General features: G+C 42.2%; 1 protein-coding gene across 1 annotated transcript in view; it reads right to left on the bottom strand.

Annotated features, from left to right (window-relative positions):
* The window catches only part of FDX1 (ferredoxin 1), a 78,014-nt gene that overhangs the window by 15,692 nt on the left and 42,366 nt on the right, over nucleotides 1-19,956 (bottom strand). Inside the window, exon 5 of the mRNA XM_073329081.1 lies at nucleotides 6,776-6,900. Within this exon, the coding sequence (XP_073185182.1) occupies nucleotides 6,776-6,900 (125 nt within the window). The remainder of the gene's footprint in view (nucleotides 1-6,775; nucleotides 6,901-19,956) is intronic.

Below are 19,956 nucleotides of genomic sequence, written 5' to 3'. Positions count from 1 at the left end.
AAAGTAGTAAACTGTGGACTTCTACCACCATATGCTGGAGTTCTGTGGAAGGATGTGTTTAAGCTATGGGAAGAGTCTGGGAGTCAGCACTGACTCTAGGGCAGAGGTGGGCCACATCTGACCCGCGGGATTGTCCTGCCCGGCCCCTGAGCTCCTGGCCGGGGAGGCTAGTCGCCGGCTCCTCCCCCGCTGTTGCCCCTCTCCCGCAGCCATGTGGGCAGTGCTCTGGGCTGCGTGCTCCTGCCGGGCAGAGCGGTAGCGTGTCTATCTCTGGCTGGGCAGCGTGGCTGCCAGACATGCCGCTCTGAGTGGCATGGTAAGGCGGCCGGGTGGTTGGGATAAGGGGAAGGGGGCAGTTGGATGGGGCACAGGGGCGGTCAGGGGACGGGGAACAGAGGGCGGTTGGATAGGGCAGAGGTTCTGGGGGCGGGCAGGAGACAGGGAGTGAGGTTCCATTAGGGGTGGGGGGGGTCCTTGGAGGTGGCAGTCAGGGGACAAGGAGCAGGTTGGAGGAGGGGAGGGTTGGATGGGGCAGTCACGGGGGCAGCGGCCAGCCTGTTTGGGGAGGCACAGCCTTCTCTACCCGACCCTCCATACAGGTTTGCGTCCCGATGTGGCCCTTGGGCCAAAAGTTTGCCCACCCCTGCTCTAGGGGCTGGGAAGCTGTAGCAAGTGGTTGCAACTCTCAGGAGGGAAAAGTGCCAAACAATCTGCACCCTGAAAGCATGCCTAGATGCCTCAAGATGGGGACAATGCTTGGTTCCTGTTCAGACTCCAAAGGCTTAAAATACCCAAGGATTCAGTTGTTGGATCCCCTCACAGTACTCTGATGAGGGGCCAAACTGAGGCACTTGCCCAGACCTGTAACAGATGCATCTCAGGCCCTTGATGGGTACAGTCACCAATATCAGTACCCAGGTTGGCACACGATCTTCTTCCTTGCACGGTGCATGTTCAGACTGCAAGCCAGGGAGGATGTGTCTCTGAATGAGTAATGCTTAGAGTCCTCCTTGCAGGACCGTCCTGCATGGTACCTGGAGCCAAGCTTATACTCCATCTGGCCTCATCTCTCAAAGCTGCCCTCTGGTGTCAGGGGCACAGGTGCCAGAACTGCCACTGTTGGCTCAGAGGCTGCCAGTACTTTCTCTGATACCTTTTTCTCTCTAGATCCGGGAGTATGGTGTCCACTTAAAGGAGTGCTGGCTGATTAGATGTTTGGCTCTATCTGGTGGTTAACATTTCCTCTGGGTCAGAAGTGACTCACACAATCTGCTCTAAAAGATGTAGCTTGAGCCAAGAGTTTCTGGACTAGCAAGTCCTTGCAGAGAAAGACAAGCACAGAGAACACCTATTTGGGATGTGGCTTTCTCCCAAGCAGAACAAGCATCCGCTACATTTGTTAGTAAGGGGGATGAGCAGGGTTTGAACCCAACAGTTTAGAGTCTGTCATGACGTGTTGCAGTTGATACCAGGTATCCCAACTTGTACAGGGGACAATGTCCAATTAAAAGAAGGGTAGAAAAAGTACTTCTCAAATTTGTGAAAAATGCAAGTTTTGAAGCTCTCAAAAGAATACCTGGTCAGACACTTGCTACATTCCATCTTGCTGCTATTGGCAGTAAGAGGAAACTAAGAGGATAGTGGCTGCTCTTACCTTTGTCCTCGCATTGGAGCATAGATGGCACAAGCCACATACGACTGCAGTGACACTGCAGTACGAAATATTCCAATCTAGCTGTGAATGCACCTCATGTGCGCCAGAGTGGGATCCACACTGACACATACTTGAAGAATCACCCAGGGTCTAGAAGGCACCACAGAGCAATTACCCATCAAAACTAAAATGCTGTTGGGAAGAATGATCATTAAATAGAACAGATTTTCCATTCTGTAAAAAGAAGCATTATGCCTCTAGATACTATTTGACTTCACAGTTAGGAAATACTAAAAATTGTTTGGCTGGCCAGCCAAACAAGTTATTTAAATTAGCCACAAGAATAGAGGAAATAAATTTTCAGTTGAGATTATGTGATCTCATTACACTGACCATTCCATTTAAATAATTAATTTTGTTAAACAAGTAGTATTAAGTGAGGTGGTTATAGTTAAGTATCCCTATACCACGATTGCTGCATCTGGATTGCCCCCTAGTGACAAAACTGCACTCCTAGCAAAGGTTTTACAAGACCAAGTACTTCGATACATAGGACTGTTTTAATAAAACAGAATTTCTTTAAATATTATGTAGGGTAGCCTCACACAGCCAGATTGTGATTCTCCTCCCCGCCCCACCCCAGTTTAATTTGCTCACATATTTATTTTGGCTTCTTAACCTACAGACCACCACTTTTTGCTTCAAGATTAACAAGGGATATTTTTATATAGAATACAAGCAGAGTAGCCACAGACCTATATGCTGTGGTATTTAAGGTATTAGATGGTATTTATAATTCTTAATAGAATAACTATAATATTTTGGAATGTGTTACAAATTTAACTAAGCCAACCATTTTAGTTTTAAATGATCATGTTAGGAGTCTATTCTTCTCCAATATGTATGCAGTTTCTATTGAAGTGAACAGAGGTTCTACAAGTGTACCAAGGAGTTTTCGGATTACTGACATCACCAATATGTTTATTTACATGCTTTTTAAACAAGACTGAATCCTGCAAATTGTGCACCTCACTAGTCTATTTAACTCTATTTTGTTCCTCTCTAATTACTGTATTCCTATCTCAGTCACTCATATCCATCTTCTCCCACTCCCTCCTTTGTTTATTCTAGCTCTAGTCTCAAGACCCAATCCGGAAAGTTGATTTGTCTGGGCAGATCCCTGGTCATGCAGAGCTCTTTTGCCTTCAGTGGAGCTCAGTGGTTTGCGTACGTAGACAACCTTGCAGTTTGGGGTCAGATTGTGAGGCCTTCAGTGCAAGGACCAGCTCTTATTTAGTTTATACAGTGCCCAGTATAACAAGGCCCCAATCTGATACGGGCTTTTGGATGCTATTATAAAAACTGGAAACCATTAATTTGGATCTGCATATGACGCTTATTAAAATTACGATTTATTTGCCAAAGACCCAATCCAGTTCCACTGAAATCAAGGAGAATCTTCCCACAGACTTCAGTGAGCACTAGATGAGGTCCTAAATTACTCGCTTTTGGCCAGTGACTTGATGTACTATTGCATATGCAGACTAAGCAATATGTACCTAAACTTTGCAAGATGATTAGACAACAGGAAAACAATAGATAAGGTTCTTATCTAGGAATTACAGAATATTACATTCTGAATATTGTAAAATGGATATTTTATGAAAGAGAAAAGTTTTAATTCAGTAAATTAAATGAAAATATATAGCATTTCCTGAAAAATATGGAAAAGCTAAGACATGTTACTTCAACGGCTTGGATACTTTTGTACAAAAAATAAAATGTGATTGTAGACTAGAGACACACAGGTGAAATTCTCCAGTACAATTGGCTGAGGGAGAAGGAAAAAATGTGTGACAACTTAGTTTCCCCTTACATCTGCCATCAAACTCACCCCCACCATAGTTAAGTACTGCATCTCTAAAATGAAACCTAAACTGCTACTTTAGTACATTAACAGAGCAGATTTATTGACACTGCCTTCATTATTGTTGATACTTATTCCTACTTCTGTGACTCAAAAAGCAATACTGGCTGGTGGCTAATGTAACGGATTAGTAATACTTCCACAGCATCATAAAGGAGGTTGGTGCTTTACTATTCATAAAGAACAATTCCAAGACTGCCTCTGGATCAAGCAGAGGCCAAAATTATGAAGTCAAATCAAATCCTGAATTCTGAAATACTCCAACTCCTCCAGGAGTTGGGAAAGTGTTATTACCATTGTACAAGGCATTGATGAGACCTTATCTGGAATATTGACCACAATTCTGGTCTCCAATGTTTAAGAAAGATGAATTCAAACTGAAACAGGTGCAGAGAAGGACTAATAGAATGATCAGAAGAATGGAGAACCTGCCTTACAAAAGGAAGCTTAAGGAGCTTTGGTTGTTTAGCCTAACCAAATGAAGAACGGTGGAAGATAAGATTGCTGTATATAAATACATCAGAGGAACAAACGCTAGGGAGGGAGGGGAGTTATTTAAGTTAAGGGACAATGTTGGCACAAGAACAAATTGATTTAAACTGTCCATCAACAAGTTTAGGCTTTAAATTAGATTAAGGTTTCTGTGAAGTTCTGGAACAGCCGTCCAAGAAGAGCATTGGGGCAAAAAAACCCTAACTTGTTTCAAGACTGAGATCAATAACTTTATGGAAAGGACGGTATGATGAAGTTGCCTACAATGGCATATGGCCCATCTGCGACTGCTATTAGCAAATATCTCCAACAGCCAGAGATGGGACGCTAAATGGGGAGAGCTCTGAGTTTCTACAGAGAATTCTTTCCCAAGTGTCTGGCTGGTGGGTCTTATCCACATGGTCTAGGTCCAACTGATCACCATATTTGGGATTGGGAAGAAATTCTCCCCAGGTCAGATTGGCAGAAATCCAGAGGTATTGTTTTTTGCCCCTTCCTCTGCAGCAAGGGGCATGCATCACCGACTGGCTTGAACTAGAGTAAATGGTGGATTCTCCATAACTTGAAATCTTTAAATCAAGATTTGAGGATTTCAGTAATTCTTCCAAAGTTTATGAGTCTATAACAGGAGCAGGTGGGTGAATTTGTGGCCTACAATGTGCCAGAGGTCAGAACAGATGACCACGATGGTCTAACTATTGTAAAGCGCTTTAGATAAAAGCGCTATATAAAAAAAACCCTAATAAGCTTTTTTGGTTCTACAAATAAAAGCACACAACTCATATTTCAATATCAATAATCTTACCTTTCTAATGTGATGGATGTGCCCTCTCTCCCCAGCCACAGCAGCCACAGAGCTGAGGCTGGGAAGGAGGGCTGTCTCTCCCTGGCAGCTGCAGCCCTGGAGCTGAGGAAAGTTACCTCTTCCTCTGGCCACCGCAGCCCTGCACATCCCAAATTCCTCCCACCCACTTTTCTCACCCACTTCCCCCTCCCACCTACCCCTTGTTCCCCCCAAGGCCACTACCTCACCTTACATGTGCATCTTCTCCAGGGTCCAGGCACCTAATCGGTGGAGCCGCGCAGGCATGGCTCCACTAATTAGGTGCGTGGCCCTTCATTCTCTTCTGTGCAGCCGCTCAGACACTCATCTTAGAGGGAACTATCTGCAGACCACCTGAATGGAGCTTGCGGACCACTGTGGTCCACAGAACACAATTTGAGAATCTCTGTTTTAGAGTCTCTTGCAAGATTTCTCTGTTGCAAGATTCTTTTGGGATACACACCTTTTCCAAGAGTGGAATAAACTTTTTCTACTGAAGTCACCTCTGTGCTAAGTCATGCCAGAATGGCTCAAGATTCACTGACACTTTTTCAGGAGCAAATATCTGACATTGTGTGTTGCCCCCTGCCCCAACTCCATATTACTGATCTTCTTGGTCTTGTGAAAAATTCTCCCTAAACTTCAACAGCCCCTTTCAAGGGATTATCTGATCCTTAGACTCTGCCCCAAACAAATAACAAATGGAAGAGGCAACTTCTAAATCCTACATGGTGAGCAATCTGGCTTTTTCCAGTGGGGTGGGAGGAAGGGGGGCAAAGGAGATAAGTTTCATTCTGTGGAAGCACTCACCTGGAGGAACCATTTGGCACCCCAGTCTAACAGGTGGAGACTGCTTATTCCATGTCCTGAACAAACAAACAAACTGGGAAAGACAAGGAGAGGGAGAAGCCAACAGAAGAAAAGTGTGAGAGTTCTCTCCCCGCAAAAACATGTACCTAGAAGACTACTCAGAGCATTTGTGAAACAGACTGGGAGAGACAGAGGGGAATAGGGACTCTGGTTCCCTTAATGAAACTTTGTGGAAAAGGGGAAATACTCCTGACCACACTTCCCTTGGGAGGAAGGGAAAGGAGGTTTTTTATCCCCTCCGCCCCAACCCCTCTAAAAAATAGATATGGTTTCCTGGAAGGCAGAGTTTAATAGGATGAAGTTGAAATAATTGAACTGGGATAAGTAAAAGGGTTTCCCTCTACCCTTGTGCACAGAAGCTAAACTGTGTGCCCATATCTGCAGATGGCCTTAGCTGGTTCCTCCTCTCAGCACTTACATTCAACAGTGATGGGTGTTACAGATAGTCCTACAACAGATGAAGAGGAGTTATAGTGACAGTAGAGGCAGAAGGAACTTGCCATTGATGGGAATATGCGAGTTCTACAGATTTTGCACCTGTAGGAATAGCTACTGCCATTACGAGATCAACTATCTGTGTAGCATCTCTACAGTGGGCAAAACAGAGAAAGACTCGGGCTCCAGACAGATTGCTTGAAAGACATAGGAGTGAAAATTTTCACGGCAAAAACTACTTGTTATTAGAAGAGAGCAGTCAGATTGAGTGCATCACCTTCAGAGAAAGCTCTATAGCTAATGTTTAAAATTCCATTTTGAGACCTGTCTGCAGAGATCTCGTGTAAATTTTTAAATAACTTCAAAGCAAATGTTTCCGTTTTCCAAAAAGTTATGTTGTATATTAAATAAATGCTAACTATTCTATGCAGCCCCAGACAGAAAAAGAAAAGTTAGACAAATTCTGAAGTTCCAAAGAAGATGATTATGTTTTTAGACACATCCCATGCAAATGAGAAAATTGGTCATTTATACTTTAAAAAATTAAGTACAGTATTCAAGTGATTTTACTTACCAAATCCATCTATGTCTAGATTCTTATCAACAACAACATCTAGCAGCGAGTCCCCAACTTTCCCTTCAGCTGTTAGTTTGTCACCATCACGGTTTATGAAGTGGACAGTTACTTTATCTTCTGAGCTGAAAAATAAAAGCACATCCTTGTTAACTATTACTAAAGCATATAATGTGATTGGCAGAAGAATTTTAGAGCTTTATGGTAGTCTACCTATTTTAAAGAAGCACCAATAAAACACTAAACACTACCAAAAGTTTTTAGCACAAAAATCCCAGGAAATAAGTTTGTAACTCTTCATGACAAAGAAAGTATTTCCTGCTACATCTTGTACAGTGCTGACCGCACCAACATAAGAAATAAGGAATAACAGCTAAGTTTTGTGTTTTATCATCACGAATGAGAGAGAGAGGGAAGAGTATTACATCCTGAATTTCCCTTTTTTCCATAAAAGTTAGAGTTATTTTATTTCAGACACAGGCTAACTGACAAAATCCCTTCACTGAACGCCACTTCCAACAGAGGATATGCAAAGAGTGGCCCAGGACAGACAGGAATGGTGGAACCTCATTCACTGCCTACATGACATCCAATGGTCTGGAAAGGCTTCAGAAGTACATCAACTGAATTAGAGGGGTAGCCATGTTAGTCTGGATCTCTAAAAGCGGCAAAGAGTCCTGTGGCACCTTATAGACTAACAGACGTATTGGAGTGTAAACTTTCGTGGGTGAATACTCACTTCGTCGGATGCATCCACTACATGCATCCGATGAAGTGGGTATTCATCCACGAAAGCTTACGCTCCAATACGTCTGTTAGTCTATAAGGTGCCACAGGAATCTTTGCCGCATCAACTGAATTGTTTACTCAATTCCAAACAGTTATATCTGTGCAACCCCAGTGTTGAGGACACTGGGGCATGGCCACTAGATAACTCGAGGGGATGGAAGACCACGAGTGTCGATGAAGCCCCCCTTGCACTAGGCCCAGGTGTCCTTGGCCCCCATCTCCCGCCTGGAGGCGCTCGTGGCAGCTCTGCGTACTAGGCCCAAGTGTCCTTGGCCCCCCCACCTGGAGGCACTCACAGCAGTTATGCTGAGGATCTGCAACAATATGTTGCAGAGTCAGACTGCCTGAAACTAAACAAGGGCAAACAGGGCAGATATGGAAAAAAATGCTAAATAAAGCAGCTTTATGTATAGTTTAACAAATGATACAAAAAACAAGGGAACTAGCTGGTAACTGGATTGGCTGGCTATATGGATAATTAGGGCAGCTTGCTATTGGATAAGTATGCTGAAGAAAGGATGTATAAAAGCCTGTGTAACTTCCTGCTCTGTGTGCAGAATTTGAGATTCTATTCTCCCTGTACCTTTTTGAAGCTTCAAATAAACTTTTCTGCTTCTCCACCCCGTTGTGATTATTGGGTGAAGCACACCGGGTAGCGAAGCAACCCCTGCTGTTGTTTTGCCTCTCGACACTGGGTGCCGGCAACACCAGTGACCGCAATATGGCTGCACAGGTGTCTGCAATAACTTTTTTTTAAAACCACTAATGATGTGCATGAAAGAACACCATTTAACTTTGGGTTTGCATGGTTGAGAGGGAAAAAAAATCCTTATTTGTGAGATTAGTACTTTCAATAAAAAATAAAGACAACTAGGCATTCAAGAATACTATTTTAAAGTCACTTCTAAAGAGCAGAACCATACTTTAAGGATTATCAATCAAACCAAGAGGATCAGATTCTTCACTGGAGGTCCTGCTATTTTATTTTGTATACATGAGAGCATGCGCACGTGTGTCAACTAGTAAATAGAATTATCCTTGGACTGGCAACAGGACTGCTCCCACCAGCAAAAAGGCAGACCAATACAATGCTTGCTTTAAAATTACATCTAGCTTCAAGAAATTAAATCCAAGTATTACCTCTAATGCATACAGGCTCTGGATGACCTGCTATGTATAATAATTACCAATCCTGTAAATGAAGCCAATCCATAAGAAGTCTAAGCTGCACAGCCAATGCTAAACAAAATTATGAAAGTTTTCATACTGAAATTTACATTTTTTCCCCCAAAATGTATTTTAATATTCCTCACAAAACATATCATTTACTATACAATTAGACTAAAACCTTAAGTGCCTTAATAACGACTACATTAAATCAAAGATTTTCAAACAGGTCATACAATGATATATTTAGAAGTATCCTTATACTTATTTTTTTTTTAAATAAAATTGTATGTTTCTTGAGAAAAAGAGTTGTTATATTTGCCATAACTGCAAAAAACTTTGGCAGCAATATGTGGCATGATTCATTATGATGCCATGTTCAATTCTTCTCAAATATTCCCTCAGTCCATTTTCTAGAAGATAGCTACAAGCTACTTTCAACAATGAATTAATCCAAAAAATATGATCAGTGATGAAAGACTGACCTTGTTAATCTGCAAAATTCAAGTGAAGCATGTACTACATTAACTTTAGTGGGGTTTCTGAATTTCTGGACATAAAGTTGTTTAGCGTTAAGAACACAGAAGTGCATACATTCTGACAGACAAAGCATGTTTCAGTCTATTTGGAATACTTTTTTATCCCAGCAGGTGAAGGAGATACAGATCTGACTGCTTTTATGGAACTACTTTGTAAGTGTGCTAAATGTAAAATATTATTTATTCAGAGTGCCAACCGCATGCCAGGCCATCTAGAATGGATATGTTCTGTGCCCTGATGTGCTCAAAATCCAGTAGCAGACATGATGCAACAAGTGTGGGAGAGAAACAATAGTTGGGCACGTCATAGGTTGGCGGGACAGAGGTTACAAAAATAAAAATTTAGGCTTACTTAGTTATGTAGGCTTCTTTCTCCAAAATATGCCAAGTCTTTCAAGGAAAAGTGCTCCCTTAAACAAAACTCTCATTCACCCTTCCATGGTCACTATCCAACCATCTTCTGTTCCATGCCCCCAACATCAAAAGGAAGGACAAAAAGGCCTTTGGATGCCTACACCAGTTTTTCAGCAGCTCCAGCAGTGCTCAGAGCAGTTTCTGGCTCCTACCGATCTGGCCCTGCGTCTGGGAGACGTTCTTCTGTTCAGGCCACATGGCTATAAGGCATTAAGCCTCTGAAGAACATTCTTCCTGATGATGTCAGGCTGGTAAAATTCCTGCTTGGCTTAGCATTTCTGCTGCCCAGAAGGGATACCTAGGTAAGTGTCAGTCTTCCTGTCTACTACACTAGGACAATAGGGAACTTGGGAGTGGGCTGCATACAGCATTAAGCTTCCAGTCAGCAAGTAGAATTGCCAGAAGGGCTGAATGGGAGCAGAGCAAAGAAAATTGGGCAACCAATTAGAGGGGAACAGGGCGTGTGCAGGAATAAAAATTTGACGGCTCTTGTGGGGGCACATTCTGTGCCCCTGTGTGGCACCAGGGCCAGAAACACTGTCAGCTCTCCCCGCACAGCCCCAGGGCTGAAGGAACCCCAGGCCCCTGCTTGCCACCTGGAGGGGAGAGGAGAGGACAACAACAACAAAAAAGGCTTTAAAGACAACAACTGTAGGTATGTCGCTAGTCAGCAGGGAAGGTGGTGAGCTCAGCTGATGTCAGCCACATAAGTAATGTCTTGTGAGAAGGGAGTGAGGCTAAGGAAAAAGCCCTCTGCTGAACTGAACACGTCTGAAGCCATCTCAGTTTGAATGTGTCACCTGTTAGTAGTAAATGAGGCAGGGAGAGGCTGCATCTGGGATTTTTAGCTACAGATATGAAGTTAATCATTTTTTTCAACAATGCACACGAGCTCAATTTGCCAACAAACTGGAGGACACTGTATAAAAATTATGATTCTATTACTTGCTGCAGCAGTAAAACAGTTTAACTTGATTTTAGTAGGAAGATAAGTATTAGAGACTATTACAATCACAATTTTAACTATGACTATGATCAGAGCCAGGCCATTTCATTTCCAAATTAGTCAGACTTACACACTAAGACCTAAAATCCTAAAAAAATGTATGTATATTATGTAAAAAAAATCCTCAATCCTAAAAAGATGTATGTATATGCTTAACTTTGAAGTCTATGGGACTACTCACATGTTCAAGTGAAGCACATGTGTAAACAGTCACAGGACTGCAGCCCAACATTTAAAAACACATCTTTATAAACAATTACATATAGTTTAGGTGGATTTAAAAGAATTTGAAAAATGTCTGGGAACCTTTTGGGTGAAAAACCCTCCTCCTAAATCAGTAGAGGAAAGGCCCTGGGACAAATGAAGTACGTGGCTCAGAAAGCAATAAGGGGTATTAAATATATAAACAATTCCAGAATTCATAGAAGGATAAGTACCTGTGGGTTTGCAAAAAGCAGGAGAAGCTTTCTGATAAAGTGCTGTCCTCCTAGAAGTATTAGACTTCTTATTCACCATACATACATAGGCAAGCTGCTCGTGTGAAACACACAGAAATAGAAATGTGTCACTTTGATCCATAAAATACAGCATAAGGAAAGAAATAAAATGCCATTTTGTTTAACAGCTTACACAGCTGCTAGACATTTGAATTTTAGAAATGAACTGTTCTGTAGTTTTCAAGTCAAAAGTGGTCTGAATGTTTGTTTGATCAATCTATATTAATAGACAGAATGAAAGACTGCAGAAAGGCAACTGCAAAACCACTAAGGAAACACTCAAGAAGGCTGATAGATAGATCGGTCACTGTGCTTGCTGTTTGATCCGCTGACAGATCTGCAACTGAGTGCATACATCAGACTGGGTCAGGATAGTAATTTTATAACCTCATGGTTTGTATTTTCTAAATGGATAATCTACCCTAAATCCTCAATTACTGTGAGACAATCTTCACTCATTGATATATGTGCTTTCCACAACCAACACTCTGTCTAACTTTCCATGAGTGATGAACCTGAATACTTGGATGCTAATATCTAAACTGTATTCTTAAATTTACTCACCTAAATTTGGGTTACTGCTGATTATGCAGTATCTTATCACTTTAAAAACAAAACTTTGTATTTGTGGATAATCTAAGCACTATACCCAGATGTACAGACACTTTTTTCAGACTGTGTATTAACATTAGCTTCAATAAACTTTAACAATTTGTTTGCTGACATTGTAGAGTTGGAAACTGGTGCAGCTGATGGTATTGCAAAAGGAAAAAAGAACAGTTTTAGAAAATTTAGGGATCATGGTAGAATAAGATAAAAACTGGTTGGTTTGAATGTAGATGGCATAACAGAGAATACGGGCTGTGTAACAGGAGAGTGCCTTTTAAGGAAAGGAGCTTCAAGCCTGCCCATTATCTTGGCCCTTTAAAGCAAGCAAATTTTGGGAGATATGGTTCCCAGAATAACTCTAGGAAATGTAGGCTACAGCAAAGCAGACTGGGAAGGAACAGGTATATAGTGGCTCATGGCTCAGAGCAGGAAAGCCCAAGGACCTTCTATCAACATAGGAAAGCAGTACATGAGGGGTTGTGACAAAAAGGGCCTATGAAGAGGCTTAGGGACCACTCATCTGGTCCAAATTCCCCCACTGCATGATGCTACTCATGAAAAGACCTACCAACATCCCTATGAAGAAAGTAATAAAGATGACTCAGATCTATGGAACACTATTTTATCTTTCCGGTAAAAAGTTTTAGTAGTGTGAGCAGCATTATTTTAATGACAGAGATTAAAGTTGTAAAATTGCTTTTCTTTCCAGATCTCTGCTTTAACACTAAGACTAGGAGAAGAGACCTTGCTACAATAAAATAATAAACAACAAATTTGACTAAAGGAACAGAAGCCTTTATCTATGTCCAGCAAAATTAAAATCTACCCATGGTGGGAAATCCTATATATTTTGAGATTTCATTGGGGTCCAGTGTACATGGGGAAAAAATCCAGAATGCTAATCGAGATAAGTATTTTGATAAAGGAAAACACTAAAGACCTAGAATTAAAGTTGAGTATTGCTAGTGCAGTCTTTATTATCTATCTAATATTTAATTTTCTGGTGTGCTGGTATTCAGATGTATACAAAATATTTTACTACAAAAAGGTACATATCACAGTTTGAATTTAAGAGTTCTAATTGTTTAGTTTTTTGATTAAATTACATACAGTAGGAGAAACACTGTCATTAGCAGTGATTTCTTACTTACAGGTCAAACATAGGCCTAGAATAGTGAATAATGCATAACATAGAAGTCTTACTGGAAATCTTAATATCATGATGTAACAGTTAGTGTACTTGTAATCCTTTTTAGTCAAAGGGTGAATACCTCTAGAATAAATAAATTCTGTATAATCCTATGCATGTATCTTGGATATTGCTTTAGAGCCAGACCCTGTACTCCTTTCCTAGGCAAAACTCTCAGTACAGCTTGTACCATGATAGAGGTCTGAGTAAAGACTACATGGGAGATTTAAACAGACTTAGTGAAGATCCATGTAATGGGAGCACCCAGTTTTGGGACTTGATGCATTTTCTTTAGGGGACTTTAGGCTTTTTGATGAGCACCTTCTATTATAAGTATAAAATTAAAGAATTGAAGTTAGCTTAAGGAGAAATAGTTATAGAAAGAAAGAGACAGAAATGAAGGCACCAATCTGCAAGTAAAATAAGGCAGTGAGAATAATAAGTAGTAGGCCTGTCAAGCAATTTAAAAAAAAAAATCAATTGATATAAATGTTTGGATGTTTTCCACATTTTCAAGTATATTGATTTGAATTGCAACAGAATATAAAGCGTACAGTGCTCAGTTTATATTTATTATAAATATTTGCACTGTAAAGCGTATTTTTAATTCACTTAATACAAGTACTGTAGTACAATCTCATTTGTAAGTTCAACTTTCATGATAAAGAATTATATAAAAACACCCCCCCAAAAAAACCCAACAACCTGCATTCAAAAACAAAAATGTAAAACTTTAGAGCCTACAAGTCCACTCAGTCTTACTTCTTGTTCAGCCAATCACCCAGACAAACAAGTTTGTTTATATTTGCAGGAGATAATGCTGCCCACTTCTTGTTTACAGTGTCACCTAAAATTGAGAAAAGGCATTTGCATGGCACTGTTGTAGCCGGTGTTGCAAGATGTGCTAAAGATTCATATGCCCCTTTGTGCTTCAACCACTATTCCGGAGGACATGCATTCACGCTGATGATGGATTCTGCTTGATAACAATCCAAAGCAGTATTCATTTTCATCATCCGTGTCAGATGCCACCAGCAGAAGCTTGATTTTCTTGTTTGGTAGCTTGGGTTCTGTAGTTTCTGCATTGGAGTGTTGCTCTTTTAAGACTTCTGAAAGCATGCTCCACAACACCCCATCCCAATCAGATTTTGGAAGGCACTTCAGATTCTTAAAGTCTCGGGTTGAGTGCTGTAGCTATCTTTAGAAATCTCACATTGGTACCTTCTTTGTGTTTTGTCAAAACGGCAGTGAAAAAGCGTTCTTAAAAAGAACAACATGCTGGGTCATCATCCAAGACTGCTATAACATGAAATATAAAACACAGCAGGAGACACACAATTCTCCCCCAAGGAGTTCAGTCACAAATTTAATTAACACATTTTTTTTTTTTTAAAAAGAGCGTCACAGATGCATATCCTCTGGAATGCTGGCCAAAACATGAAGGAGCATACGAATGTTTAGTATGCCTGGCATGTAAATACCTTACAATGCTGGCTACAAAAGTGCCATGCGAACGTCTGTTCCCACTGTCAGGCGACACTGTAAATAAGACGCGGGCAGCAGTATCTCCCGTAAATGTAAACAAATTTGTTTCTCTTAGCAATTGGCTGCACAAGAAGTAGGACTGAGTAGACTTGTAGGTTCTAAAGTTTTACATTGTTTTGTTTTTGAGTGAAGTTATGTAACAACAACAAAAAATCCTACCTTTGTATGTTGCACTTTCACAATAAAGAGATTGCACTACAGTACTTGTTATGAGGTGAAAAAAAATTTAAATAATTTTCACAGTGCAAATATTTATAATAAAAATATAAAGTGAGTACTGTACGCTTTGTATTCTGTATTGTAACTGAAATAAATATATTTGAAAATGTAGAAAAACATCCAAAATATTTAATAAATTTCAATTGGTATTCTATTGTTTAACAGTGCAATTAAATCCAAGGTTAGTTAGTTAAAGAGTTAACTGCGATTAATCAACAGCCTTAACAAGTAGTATTAATGTAGTGTGGGAAGGATGTATGGTTTCAAAAGTAACAAATAAAATAAAGAACTGTGTCACGAAGTGGGGAATTTATTTGTATGAATGCTGTGTGCGCGCGCCTTAGTTTCCTCTATGTGCATGTTTAACGAGGTGGTAGGAAAGGGTGTTTATTGTTGCAGAGGACCAAGTGTGGTCCCACATAGTAGCCTGGACCCAGACAGCCTGCACACTTTGTAACTTAGCAACTGATGGCCCGAAGGCCTACTCCATCTTGGGAGCCAGCCAGTTTCGACCAGCAGGAGAACTAAGGGCTGGAGACATCCCAGGTGATCTGTTTGCCCAGAAAAAGACGACAAACCGAGCAGGGGCCCTGGAAGTGGTACAGCATGGGCCACTGGAAGAAGTGGTCACTTCTACACTGGGACAAAGAGCAGCCTGAGCCCACCTGGATGCTGGAAAGTCCTATTTTGGACTATGCTCAAGGCCCCTGAGAACTTTCTGTGCTGTATTCCAGATGTGCAATAAACCCTTCTTGTTTAAGCTGACAGAAAGTCATTCTAGTCTAGAAATCAGGGTTGCAGTGCTCCCTCTGGGTATGGAGGCCCTCTCAGGGGGTCCAAAGCGAGTGGACTCTCCAAGGAGGGCTCACGGGAGACAGACAGGCCTGTTGAAGGCTCAGAGGTGCAGCTGCAGAAGGCAGTGGATGCTAGGGCTAACCCCCTAGAGAGAGCGACTCCAGAGAAGGGCTGTCACACACAGTGCTTTCCCCAGGAATTGAAATTGGGGGTGGGGGTTGAATTTACGGGGGTGTGGGGGTGGTGTGCTGTATAGCACCATAGTAAAATCTGAAAAATGTTTCATGACCGTTTTAAAAAACGCACAAATTAAAGTTGGCTACTCAAGCCTTCTGTGAAGCACTACATCCTTCTTGGTTTCTTGTTATAAAATTTTGCACAACTCTGTTAATGAACTTCTTGAATGCAATGCATTCATCTTTGGTGGCTTCTTGTGTGTCCGGTACTTCCATTCCTTCAGTTGATATGCTCATTAGTTCATTCACATGATCAGGCAAAAGGCAACTTCTTTCAGAACACAAAATTCTATTCAACGATGAAAAAGAACACTCAACTGTAACTGTTGTTCCTGGGATGAAAGAAGTAGGAATTCATCTCTTGCTACTCCCAGTCACATAGCATAAAGATTTGGTCGAGCCACTAGTGATGATAAAAAAGAAGTTGCAGTCAAATCTTCATTCATTCGTCGTATGAAATTCCACTGTGTTCAAATTCTCTATTCTATCCTGAGCACATGGAAGCCCCATTGCTGGTAGTGACTCACTCCACTCAACTGTCAGTGTTTTATTGGACAGGGATCTGTAAAAGCTACGTAGAGGTTGAGTAGAATCTAGAAGTCGCTGTTGTAGATTTTAAGAATCAAGTCTGTGTACTTTCAGTTGTCTTAACAAAAACACTTCTTGTCTTCTTCACTTAAGGAATCAATATAAATGCCTTCATTAGTCAGTTTCTGGACTGAAGTTTTTGCTGCTTCTAGTACTTTTTCAATGGATAGCTCTCTGATTCATCCAAATGTAGCTTCTATTGCTAGACAAAGATCTACTACTGTTGTAGCAGATGCCTGGATAGCATTGTTTAATGACCCAAGTGGTTTCAACAGGACACTTACAAGAGAGAGAATGGCAATAGTCTTCTCTGAATGTAGTAGCAAAAGTAATTCACCAGCCTCACTACTTAGATCCATCCCATCTTGGTAGATACTTAAGTCAGTAATAATGGCTGGAGTAATTTTAAGACAACAGCTAAGGATTGCTCATGAGAAAGCCAGAGGGTTTTCCCAGGTTGGACTAGTTTGAACTTCAGTCCCAGTGTATCTTCTATATTTTCCAAGATATTCAGTCTTTTTGGACTTTTCTGAAAGAAGAATACAAAGACGACATTAAATGTATAGCTTTTTAAAGATGTCTTTTGAAGAGTCTACAGCTTGTACTAGCGCTAATTGGAGTAGATGGCCTCTGCAATGTGTATAGGAGAGATTAGGGTTACACTTTTCTCTGAGCAAAGCTTGTACTTCACTATGTCTTCCAGAGAAATGTGCAGCTCCATCAAATGCACAAGCAGCCATATGTTTGGGGTCCAACTGACAAGCATTTAATTCTAAGATGTGGGTTGTCACAGATGCAGCCGATGTGTCTTCTATAAACTTGAAGATATAGAAATGCATCTACTGGCCTACCACTGACATCAAGATAATGTACACAATGACTCAATACTTGATGCCCATTTGCATCGGTGCATTCATCAGCCCTGTATGCAAATTTTTTGAACGTGATGAGAGAGTTCTTCACTTTTTCAACTGTTGAGTCTTTCACTGTTGCACCACATGCATCTAGCCAGTCAGTTGAGCTTCTTGCAGAAAGCTAGTGAGCATTTGCTGGTCTTGTTCGGAGCCAGTGTTCAACTTCAGGATGAACAAGTGACAATGCACTTAACATTGGCCTCCAGTTTGTAGTGTGTGGTATCTCTTGCTTAAATAGAAAGTATGATGCCATGTTTGTTCGCATGAACTGTGTTGTGTCTCTAGCATTCTTAACAGCCTCATTAACACTCCCTGGTGTTGTCCTGGGTCAGTGGAGACTCAGAGTTCAGAGGTGCTTTCACATGAGTTCACCTCCCAGGTGGTGGGCAAGAAAGCACCTTGCTCGTTCCTCCAGCTACTCACTGTTTGCTCTGGCCACTGTTCTTCATTGTGCCACCGTTCACTCCATCGCTCTGTTGCCAATGGCCCTATGCCATCATTGTCTGCTGCCACTGTGACCTCTGTGAGTTGGTCTCTTGAGGTTCCACCCAGCTCTGAGCCCTGGTCTACACTACAGGGTGAGGTTGAATTTAGCCGCGTTCGGTCGATTTTAAAATGGATGCATCCACACAACCAACCCCGTTCCATCAACTTAAAATCGACTTCTGTACTCCTCCCCGGCAAGGGGAGTAGTGATAAAAATCGACCTTGCTGGGTCAAATTTGGGGTAGTACGGATGCAAATCAACATTATTGGCCTCCAAGAGCTATCCCAGAGTTCTCCAATGTGACCGCTCTGGACAGCACTTCCAACTCCGATGCACTAGCCAGGTACACAGGAAAAGCCCCAGGAAATTTTGAATTTTATTTCCTGTTTGGTCAGCGTGGTGAGCTCAGCAGCACAGGTGACCATGCAGTCCCCCCCAGAATTACAAATGAGCTCTAGCATGGACCGAAAGGGAGATACTGGATCTGATTGCTGTATGGGGAGAAGCATCTGTGCATGCAGAACTCCGAGCAAAAAGAAGAAATGCGAATATATTTGCCAAAATCTCACAGGGCATGATGGACTGAGGCTACAACAGGGACACTCAGCAGTGCCATGTGAAAGTTAAGGAGCCCAGGCAAGCTTATCAAAAGACACACGAGGCAAACGAACACTCTGGGTCAGACCTTCATACATGCCGCTTCTATGATCAGCTGCATGGCATTCTAGGGGCGGTGGGGGGGACCCTACCACTACCCCACCACTGTCCGTGGACACCTGCAAGGGGGCGGGGGGGGAGGAGGTCTCACGCAACAGGGAGGAGGATTTTGTGGTGGAGGAGGAAGAGAATGCGCGGCAGGCAAGCGGTGAATCCATTCTCCCCGGCAGCCAGAACCTTTTCATCACCCTGGACCCAATACCCTCCAAAGGCAGAATCCCCAACCCTGAAGCTGGAGAAGGCAGCTCTGGTGAGTGCACATTTGTAACTACAGTACAGGGTTTAAAAGCAATAATGTTTAACTTGTCCTGAAGAATTGGGATGCATTCACGGCCAGTATAGCTACTGGAAAAGTCTGTTCACATGTCCCTGGAGGATTCCCGCTCCATCCCCAGACATCTCCATGAAGCTCTCCTGGAGGTACTCTGAAAGCCTTTGCAGAAGGTTTCTGGGAAGTGCTGCCTTATTTTGTCCTCCACGGTAGGACACTTTACCACAGCAAACCAGTAGCAAGTATTCTGGAATCATGGCAGCGAAAGGTCCTGGGTTTTGGTCGCATTCAAGCAACATTCGGTCTCTATCTTTCTGTGTTAGCCTCAGGAGAGCGATATCATTCATGGTCACTTGGTTGAAATAGGAGAATTTTTGTAAGGGAAGAGTAAAAGGACCCCATTCATGCTGGGCTGTTTGCGCTTGGGTAAAAGGGATCATCCCAGACACACCTCCCACCACGTGGGGGGGTGGTGGGAGGTGTGTGCTGCACATCCACCCGAAAACCGCAGCCCCTCCTTTTGAATGTGAAACCCAACCCATTGCTTGCTATGGGAAAGGATGGCACTGCAGTTTGAAACCATTCCCACATCTTATGCGTAAGAAGCCAACCCTGCGTACCCTGTGCCTTACCATGGTTGCCTAGAAACTGAATTCTGTTGCCCAGCCATGTGTGATGTATCACCATACCAGCAGGCGCTCAATATAAAAGGCAAAATGCAACCTTGTACCTAACGCACATGTGCTGTCTGCTGTGAGTTGCTTGATTCACTGTGAAAGAGTATCCCTTTTGCTCTCAGAAATGTATCATCTTAAATTTTACACTCCCTTTTTATCCCCCCAGGTGCAAATGTTTCTATGCTCCCCCATCATCTCCGTCCCTGACGTTATCACAGATTAGAAAGCGGAAAAAAAAAAATGCACTTGCGATGACATGTTTTCCCGAGCTCATGCAGTCCTCCCGCACTGATAGGGCACAGCTTAATGTATGGAGGCATTCAGTGTTCGAGGCCAGGAAAGCATTAAGTGAGCGTGAAGAGCAGAGGCAGGAGTGCGAAGCTGAGGCTAATGGGGGAGCAAACTGACATGATGAAGCATCTGGTGTAGCTGCAGAAAAGCCAACAGGAGCACAGACCCCCGCTGCATCCATTGTATAGCCACCTGACCTCCTCACCCAGATGCCCAAGAACGCGTCGGGGG

The sequence above is a fragment of the Lepidochelys kempii genome, chromosome 1 (genome assembly GCF_965140265.1).
Source record: "Lepidochelys kempii isolate rLepKem1 chromosome 1, rLepKem1.hap2, whole genome shotgun sequence".
NCBI classification, from domain to species: Eukaryota; Metazoa; Chordata; order Testudines; family Cheloniidae; genus Lepidochelys; species Lepidochelys kempii.
Note: the sequence above shows the minus strand (reverse complement) of the source record. Positions and strands in the feature narration are given on the sequence as shown.